Source organism: Danio rerio, chromosome 20, assembly GCF_052040795.2.
Source record: "Danio rerio strain M-AB ecotype USA chromosome 20, GRCz13ab, whole genome shotgun sequence".
Lineage (NCBI taxonomy): Eukaryota > Metazoa > Chordata > Actinopteri > Cypriniformes > Danionidae > Danio > Danio rerio.
This window is the reverse complement of record NC_141040.1, coordinates 9271473-9280912: the sequence shown is the minus strand read 5'-3', so window position 1 is coordinate 9280912 and position 9440 is coordinate 9271473. Positions and strand designations below refer to the sequence as shown.

General features: G+C 34.1%; 2 protein-coding genes across 4 annotated transcripts in view; one reads left to right on the top strand and one right to left on the bottom strand.

Moving 5' to 3' along the window:
* Positions 1-3272: 3272 nt before the first annotated feature.
* Positions 3273-3915, bottom strand: saysd1 (SAYSVFN motif domain containing 1). The gene is given in 2 exon segments (NM_001082920.2): positions 3273-3587; positions 3671-3915. Coding segments are annotated over 2 exon segments (495 nt in total). The 5' UTR covers positions 3851-3915.
* Positions 3916-5229: 1314 nt separating this feature from the next.
* The window catches only part of mysm1 (Myb-like, SWIRM and MPN domains 1), a 29633-nt gene continuing 25422 nt past the window's right edge, over positions 5230-9440 (top strand). Inside the window, exons 1-4 of one of the 3 annotated variants that reach the window (XM_087297268.1) lie at positions 5230-5420; positions 7627-7699; positions 8334-8404; positions 8507-8572. In XM_087297268.1, the coding sequence (XP_087153394.1) occupies positions 8388-8404; positions 8507-8572 (83 nt within the window). In that variant the 5' untranslated portion in view covers positions 5230-5420; positions 7627-7699; positions 8334-8387. 3 annotated transcript variants of the gene reach the window in all.

The window sequence follows — 9440 nt, the reverse complement described above, 5'->3', positions numbered from 1 at the left end:
TATAAATGTTTTTGTACTGTAAAGCTTTAACATAATCTACTGCATAGTGATGCAGCAAACAAACGTGAATTGCAAACATCCACATTGCTATGCTCTCTTAACTGCTGTTTTCTCACAGCTGTCATTTAATTGTGTTTATTTACACAATTGCACATATTACATATCAATCTAAACATGGCTTTAATTAATCTGGGAACCATTGGGATGTTCAGTAACAGTATATCACAACTTTCTTTACCCCTAACTTTGAGTACATTGTATACAATGAATCATTTTGCACAAAGAAATTGAAATGAATGTATTATATACAAATGTATTAAAACATCTATTATCAATTTGAGTATTTATTTGTTTAGGCAACAATTATCTACTTAAAGTTTTTTTTGTTTTGGTCATTTATGAGTTTTAAAGTGCACATCTTCGAAAACAATGGGCTTTATATGCACTGCTAGAGTTAAAGCCATCTACAAACTTCCAGTTGAAACGAGTTGAAAGACCATTGCAACCACTAGCACCGTCAGTAGCAACAGGTTAGCGCAGAAATTCAATAAAAAATACTAGGGTAAAATAAACTATCATATTTTAAAGACATGGCAGGGGTAGAGTAATGAAGTTTGCCCTGTACGCTTGCGATTTTTAAAGAAACTTCTTTGGTGCAACTACTTCTCAATGCTATTTTTCGAAAAAGGTAATGATTCGCACTTATTAAGTAATTGCTTCATACTGTTTATTGTTACGTTCTTCGGATGATTTAAAAACATCGTTTTTAAAAACATCGTTTTTAAATCATCCGAAGAACGTAAAAAAAACATAGTTTTTAAATCACCCGAAGAATGTAAAAAGAAAAACAGTATGAAGCAATTACTTGATGTGTGCGAATCATTACCTTTTAGAAAAAAAGATATGGCAGGGCAAAATGGAATCTAATGCAGTGCTTCTCATCAAATCTGAGATCCACTCTCTATCAGATACAGTTAATACCAGAGGTTTCCATACACAGTATAAAAAGGCACATTTAAAAAAGTCAGATATTAATGTGACTAAACCTTTTCTGTCTTAGGTAAGTTAGGATGATCAAATTTGTTTCTGTTATGCTTAATAGCAGAATGATGAGAGATATATTTATTGAGAAATTGTTATAACTTTTCTTGAAAGTCAGGTTTACATACAATAAGTTTATTATGCTTCTGAAAAAAAAGTGTCAAGGTTTTGGAAGTTTCTGATTGGCTAATTGACAACATTTGAGTTAATTGGAGCCACAACTGTCGAATTGTGTTCTTTTTTGTTGATTTCCCCATTTTGTCACAAAGGAAGCCCTCAACACACAGCTTCCTTTGTGACAAAATGGGGAAATCAACAAAAAAGACAGATTACAATGTGCTAAATTACACTGGGAAAAAGACAAATTTTTGTAGACATGTCCTATGCTCTGATGAAACTAAAATTGAACTGTTTGGCCATAATGACCAGTGTTACATTTGGAGGACAAAGGGGAAAGCTTACAAACCTAGGAACACCATCCCAGCTGTGAATGATGGGGGTGGCAGCATCATATTGTGAAGCTGTTTTGCTGCAGGAGGGACTGGTCCACTTCACAGCATAGATGGCATCATGAAGAAAGAACTTATGTAGAACTACTGAAGCAACATCTTAAGACATCAGCCAGGAAATTAAAACGTGGCAACAAATGGGTCTTCCAAACAGACCATGACCCTAAGCATACTGCCAAATTAGTTAAAATATGCTTTAAGGACAACAGAGTGAATGTTTTGGAGTGGCCATCACAAAGCCCCGAGCTCAATCCAATAGAAAATGTGTGGGCAGAGTGGAAAAAGTTTGTGCGAGCAAGACAGCCTACAAATCTGACTCAGTTACACCAATTCTGTAAGGGGAATGGGCCAAAATTCCTTCAAACTATTGTGAGAAGCTTGTGGATGGATACCCAAAACACCTGACCAAAGTTATAGAGTTTAAAAGCAAAACTGAAAAAATACCAAGGAAATGTATATAAACTTCTGACTTTCTGGAAAATAATAATTACTCATTACTCAATAATAAACGTTTATTATTCTGACATTTAGCAAATGTAAATCATTTAGGTAATCCTAACAGACCTAAAATAGTAAATGTTTAGTATGATTTACCATTTGACATCTAAAAAAAAAAAAAAAAAATATATATATATATATATATATATATAAATATATATATATATATATATATATATATATATATATATATATATATATATATATATATAAAAATAAAGAAATCTGGTATTAAACGTGACAATTTTGTAATGGAAAGACAGTTCACCGGAAGCCTTTGGTGAAAAATTAAAAGTCTGTGTGCATATAGACAATTCTACCACCATTTGTTTACTCTAAAAATGTATATGCAAATATATTGATGTCACGTGCATGTATATTACATGTTCAGTCAGTAATATGTATGGACAAGTACTAGACAACACCATAAACTAGGATCGTTGTCTGCATGCAAACATCTTTACAAATGCAAGGAAAATTTTTTTAATTTTGAGGTACATTGTCGTCATTTTAAGAAACTCTTAAAGGAATAATTCACCCAGAAGTAAATATTCTTTCATCATTTATTAAATCTTCACTTATCACAAGCCTTTAAGTTCTTTCTTCAGTTTAACTTAAAAGATGAAATCATTGATTTCCATTGTTGTTTTTCCTATTATGGAAGTCAATGGTTACAACTTTCCAACATTCCTCAAAATATCTTCTTTTGTGTTCAACAGAAAAAAAAGGGTTTGGAACCATTAAGAGTGAGTAAATTCACCCATTTTCATTTTTGGGTGAACTATCCCTTAATGGGATTTTTTTTTGTTATTTGTTAAATCTGAAGCAACTGTTGTCTGTATCCATTCATCACAAATTCCTGTTCTGCAATATTACAATTGAGCTCTAATTTAGTTTGAATAACAAAAGCTTTATGATTATTTATTATGAATAAGTGACAGTCTCAAATTCAATTGCGGGATGTAAAATGTGAACTAGTTTTATTTAGTCTTAGAACTGTGTTATTTAGTCATTGGCACTCAGAAGTGCGTGTATTACGTCAATAATATTTAATAGTGTCAATATTAATTATTATTGTGTATTTCTATCAATAAAGTTCGGAATGTGCTTATGAGAATACATCACTTAAAAACCAAGATACATTAATATAATGCAAATAAGTGTCTCGACTCCCAAGCAGTTTTCTTTATTGTCCAGAGAAATTTCCTTTCAAACATGTTGTGTTCATCTATTGGCCATCGGCCTATATCCCAGCTCTCCTTCTAGCTGTTCGGCTGTTAAAGTTCCCAGGATAGGCTGACAGTCAGGGTTAAACACAGAATATGCACTCATTTCTCCAGGTTGTCTGGGTTTTGGGGTCCGAAAGCCCTCGTAGAGCCAGTAAAATAATGATATGAGAAAAAATGCCAGGCCAAACCCAAGCTCTGCAAAAAGTCCCAACAGCACGAGCCACAGGAGCACTTTTAACAGGGTCAGATGAGGGGCCAGACGATGAAGCCTGCGGCCCAGTGTAGTGTCCAGCAAACGATTAATGTAATCCTAAAATGACAGAAAACATTACATTTGGTCTATCTGATACAATGACACGCATGGTTTTAATGTTTTGAAAGAAGTGTTCAGACCTCTGTGTGTGAAGCCTGAGGGCTGGTGTCTGGCTTCTGCTCAGGTTTGTCATCACACACCACCGGAGGAGAATCGTCGACTTTTGCTTTCATTTCACTCTGGATAACACATTCAGCAGGTTTCATCCCTTCGGTTTGAGCTTTCTTTCGGGCTCTGAATTCAGCCAGCTTGTGCTCCATGTTTCATACCTGAAAATTGACGGAAACGAGTCGAATAATGTCACAAATCTGTAAGTTCACGTGTCAGTATTTACCAGTTTACAGTTTTTACCAGACTTCCGTAATACGTTTTCACTGATCGTCCAATGACATTGTTTGTTTACAATGACGTCAAACGTGTTATACATCTAGGGGGCGCTTGGTGGCTCAAAAAAAGAGGTCCTTCATAAACTCTGATCGCATTTAAATAACTTTTGTTAGTTTAATTTTTGTAGTACCAATATTAAAAAAGCAACTAAATAGCACAAAACACATTATTGTTTAAAGATTAACATATATATGTGGAAGCAAGCTCTATTTATTCTCTAGTACAGTGCACAGGTGTCAAACACAGTTCCTGGGGGGCCGCAGCTCTGCACAGTTTATTTCCAACCCTAATTAAACACACCTGATTAAACTAATGGAGTCCTGCAGACTTGTTTAAAACCTATAGTCCAAGTGTGTTGAAGCAGGGTTGGAACTAAACTGTGCTGGCCTCCGGCCCTCCAGGAATTGAGTTTGACACCTTTGCTCTTGTAGGACATTCTTGATTTTTGTGAATCAGCAACTGAAACTGCTATAAGTGATAATAATAAAAAAACAATTTCCTCCAAACTTCCCATAAAAACCCTGTTTGGACAATTAATCAGGGTTATCAGTGTGTAGACAACTGACAATCGTAATGTATTTGCTTGCGTAATTAGTTGTTTCTTCAATTGTTAATTATTATTTTTATTCTCTTTATAGGCCTGCAGCTTAGTCCTTTATTAATCAGGGGTCGCCACAGCGGAAACTACTAAAAATAACTCAAACATGTGATAAATAAAATAAAAGAATAATAAAATAATACAATAAAGTATCAGAGCTGAATAAAACAATAAAAGCAACTAAGCTGAAAAGAAAATGAATGAATGAGATTGTAGGTAACTGTTTTGCTTTATTAAATCGCATCAATTTAAAATTTTTGTTTTTGCTCCGGTGTAATCCACAGTACAATGACATCCGGTACAGGTGAATTTGGTAGGCTATTGTCTGTAGTGTATGAGTGTGTACAACAGAGTCTAGATGCAGACATGATGCTGTCTCAGACCCTTCTCGGTGTGTATGAATGTTTCCCAGAGATGATTTGCAGCTGTAAGGGCATCCACTGCGTAAAACATATGCTAGATAAGTTGGCAGTTCATTCCGCTGTGGCAACCCCAGATTGACGAAGGGACTAAAAGAAATTGAATGGATGAATGAATGAATGAACACCTTGAACTAGAGGAGAAATACAATTTTAGAGTATCATAATCGCCCTCCTACCAGTGAGAGGCGCTGTATCAGTCACTTTTCTCTCCATACACTCGCTCTCCTCTCTTGCTTCCGGCACAAATATGGCTGATGAGTTGGATGTTGTTGACATCGAGGGAGATGAATGTGATGAAATCGTCGGGTAGGAGTTTATTCTCTCATTTCCATGTTTCTGGGAAACATCACCGACGCTTGCTTTAACATAATATACTCCATGGGCGAGGGAAAAACACGAGACAGCAAAGCTGACAGGATGAATGTGAGCTGCTGTAACGTTAGTTATGTGAACAGTTATTTGAACAGTTACATTATTCATATTTCATAAGTTACTTTATTTTAGCATGTTTGTTACTAAGATAGTATTACAAGCTTATTTTTTATACTTATGCACTAACATAATGTGATCTGCGAGAACAGTTATAGCACATTAGTCATAGCAGTTTATTTTACTGCTCTTTTCACTACAAAAAAGCTGATGAATATTTTAGAAAATAATTAAAAATCTGCCTTCTTTGTGTTTAACAAGGCGCCTTTACTTTAATTCACCTGCAGTATTAGTATGTTGGGCGAGACTTCACTGAAGATTGTAACGTTAAAGATTGACTACAATACTTTTAATTCTTACATCTCGACCTAACACTAGTGCGATACATTTACTTTCCCTGTTTAAGCAAAGTATTCAGTATTCTTAAACAAATTGATTACATTTTTTTAACAGCTGGTAAAGTTAGATATAGCAATTTTTGTATGGTGTAATTTTTACTCAGTATAACTTTAGAAACTGTATTACTGTCATTAGACAGGTGACTCTTCATATCTGAGTCTTCAAGTCTGTTCTTAAAGGTCCCATGAAATTAAAATAAAAAGTTTTAGCTCCAAAACAGTGACATAAATTGAGTTTAGAAATATAAAACTGATATAAACATCCAAAGCTTGCAGTTTGTCACTTCTGCTTAAATGAATAATGAATGATTCTTTTTCACGTCACCTCATACTTGAGTTTCTCATCAAATCTTCTGTTCAATCAAATGCTCTGTAGTATCTGACATGCCCTGTTAGGTCTAGATTGGATACGCGGCGAAATGCACATCAATATATTAGCATTTTTTTATGACACTGTATAACAATAATATTTTTACAGAACTTTGACGGTTGGGTTTAGGGTTGTGGAGGGGGTAAATGTTAAAAAATACAATAAATGCGAAATTTAATAAGCAATATAACTAATTCTTGTTTACTTCCGGCCTCAACCTTATCTGATCTAGCAACAATCATGCCCTGCCTCCTTCAATTTGCTTCTCATTTGATGTGCTTAGCTCTGCCAGTAAGAGCGGTTGAGATAGTGATAAAACAAAAACATTATTAGCTTTTTTTTTTCTCCCACCGTCTCTTAATTTTTCTTTTGAGATTATGTCAAACATTGATTAAAAAATGCTATTTTTAAAGCACTTTACAGGATTTTTAAAACATATTTATTTAGAATGGGGTTTTTAGTGTCCTATGTTATTTTTTACATTTTATTATTATTATAATGGTGGTTCTTTTTTTTTTTTTCTTTTTTTTTTAATAAATTGTACCTTTTTTTGTGATACCTGGCTTTTTCTGATTCCCTTTAACCATAGAGCAGCCGAGGAAAGAAATCACAGTAAGGTTCCTGGGGTCTTCCTGACCCCAAACATTTACATACTAATTATATAGGGAAATATACATTTTCATATGATAAATTATACAGCATTTTTACAGTCACTTCTCAACTGCATTTCTGCAGATATTTTGTACTTTTTTAACCCATTTTTATTATACAAATACACAACTACGCCATCATTTGTCTTATAGGAAATTATATTTTTATTAAAACAATCATTAAAATTCAGATCTAAATATAAATGTTTCTGGATATTGGTTTATATTTTAGGAATAGATTCAAATTAAATTCAAATTTTATTTGTCACATACAAAGTCAAATACAGAAATTTTTACACAACCACTAGTGAGCTTAAAAATAATAACAACATTCATTCATTCATTCATTCATTTTCTTGTCAGCTTAGTCCCTTTATTAATCCGGGGTCGCCACAGCGGAATGAACCACCAACTTATCCAGCAAATTTTTGCGCAGCGGATGCCCTTCCAGCTGCAACCCATCTCTGGGAAACATTCAGCAACACAAACACACACTTATACACTATGGACATTGAAGCCCACCCAATTCAGCTGTACAGCATGGGGGAAACCATGGCATAGCAATAAGAATCTAAACTACTGCCATCTGAGGTGCAGAAGCAATAAATAGCTTGAATAAAAATATTGGAAATGTATTTAGTTAGATTACCGTAGAGTTGATTGTATTGTGTTGTATATTGGCATTATCAATTTTACATGTGTATTATTGTGTGGTATTGTGATTTGTGATGTTTTATTCTTTTGTAGTCTCAACAGTGTATGTTTGTATACTGTCTTCACAGTGACCTGAGCAGTGCTGAGATTCTCCAGGATCAGTATTTACAGTCCGCATGGAAGACAAACAGCAGTGTACTGGTATACATACATGCAATAATTTCTAAAAAACTTTCTCACCATTTACATGCACTCAAGTGGGTCTAAATCTTTTATGAATTTCTTTCTTCTCTTGAACACAAAATATGATATTTTGAAGAATGTGGGAAAGAAGCAGTGATTGGCATCCGTAGTAGAAACAAAATTAAAAATTCAGTGGCTGTTTTCCACCCTAAAATTCTTCAGTATATCCTTTGTGTTTAAAAAAAAAAAAGGGAAAAAAAGCTCAAACAGGTTTGGAACAAGGGGAAGTTTAAAAATGATGGCAACATTTCAGTTTTCTCTTTCTCTTTAATACATAAGAAAGATTTGCCATAATATGAAGGATAATATAAGAGTGTATTTTTTGACTATTACATACATTGCACATTATTTCAAGTTTAAATTTCACAGTTCACATAGTTGTCTAAGATAATCACAATGAGATGAAAAATCAATAATTGTGACAGGCCTACTTGCAATTGAGAAGTGGACCTAGCACCACTTTTTGTAGGTTGTGAAAACCAGCTTCGAAAGGGTGAACCTTGCATTAAGGTCCAAAATGTGCTTCATGAAATGACTCTGGAGCTATTTTTGATGTATTGTTATGTTTGTGTGCATGTGTGTGTGTGTTCAGCCATGGACTCTGGACAGCTCCATCAGCGATGAAAACAGACAGGTCATCGAGAGCATGCTGCTGGAAGAACAGTATCCTTCACTATTCAGAACATCACACCTATGAATCACATCTAATTTACAGACATGACCATTCTTCATTAAAAGCATGTGTTGTTTTCTTAATAAATAAAGGTATTATTTTGCCAGTAAGAAAGCACCAAAGGTGGCCTGGACAAATGAGAAGACTAAAGTCAAAAAGTGAGATTTATTTATTTTTATCCATTTATCTTCATGAATTTGTAAACAGCTACAATATCATTTGAAAGTACGAGATGAGAAGGATTTTTTTTTCTTCAATAAAACAAATTAACAGATTTAATTAGCAAGAACACATTTGATCTTATTTGATCCTAAGTTGGAAAACATGTCGTCAATACGATTTAAAAAGGATAAATTATTTATTGTTATTAAATATTGGTATATTTAATATGCTGCTTGTTGAACTTTGTATTCAGCAAAGAGTTATAAAAACAATGTATCATATTTTCCACAAATATATTAAGCAGCACAACTGTTCTTAAGAATAAGAAATAATTAGAGGTTATCCTTTTTTTCAACAAAATAGTATGAGAATGATTTCTGAGAGATTATGTGATGATGAAGACTGGATTAACGTACTGAAAATTCAACTTTATTGTCACAAAAACATTTTTTTAAGATAAAAAATTATATTTTAAATGATAATATTGATAATATGGTGATGCAGTAGGTAGTGCTGTCGCCTCACAGCAAGAAGGTCGCTCGTTCAAGCCTCGGCTGGGTTAGTTGGCGTTTCTGTGTGGAGTTTGCATGTTTTCCCTGCATTCGCGTGGGTTTCCTCCGGGTGCTCTGGTTTCCCCCACAGTCCAAAGACATGCGGTACAGGTGAATTGGGTAAGCTAAATTATCTGTAGTGAATGAGTGTGTATGGACGTTTCCCAGAGATGGGTTGCAGCTGGAAGGGCATCCACTGTGTAAAACATATGCTGGATAAGTTGGCGCTTCATTCCGTTGTGGCAACCCCGGATTAATAAAGGGACTAAGTCGAAAAGAAAATGAATTAATATTGATTATATAATTTTAAAAG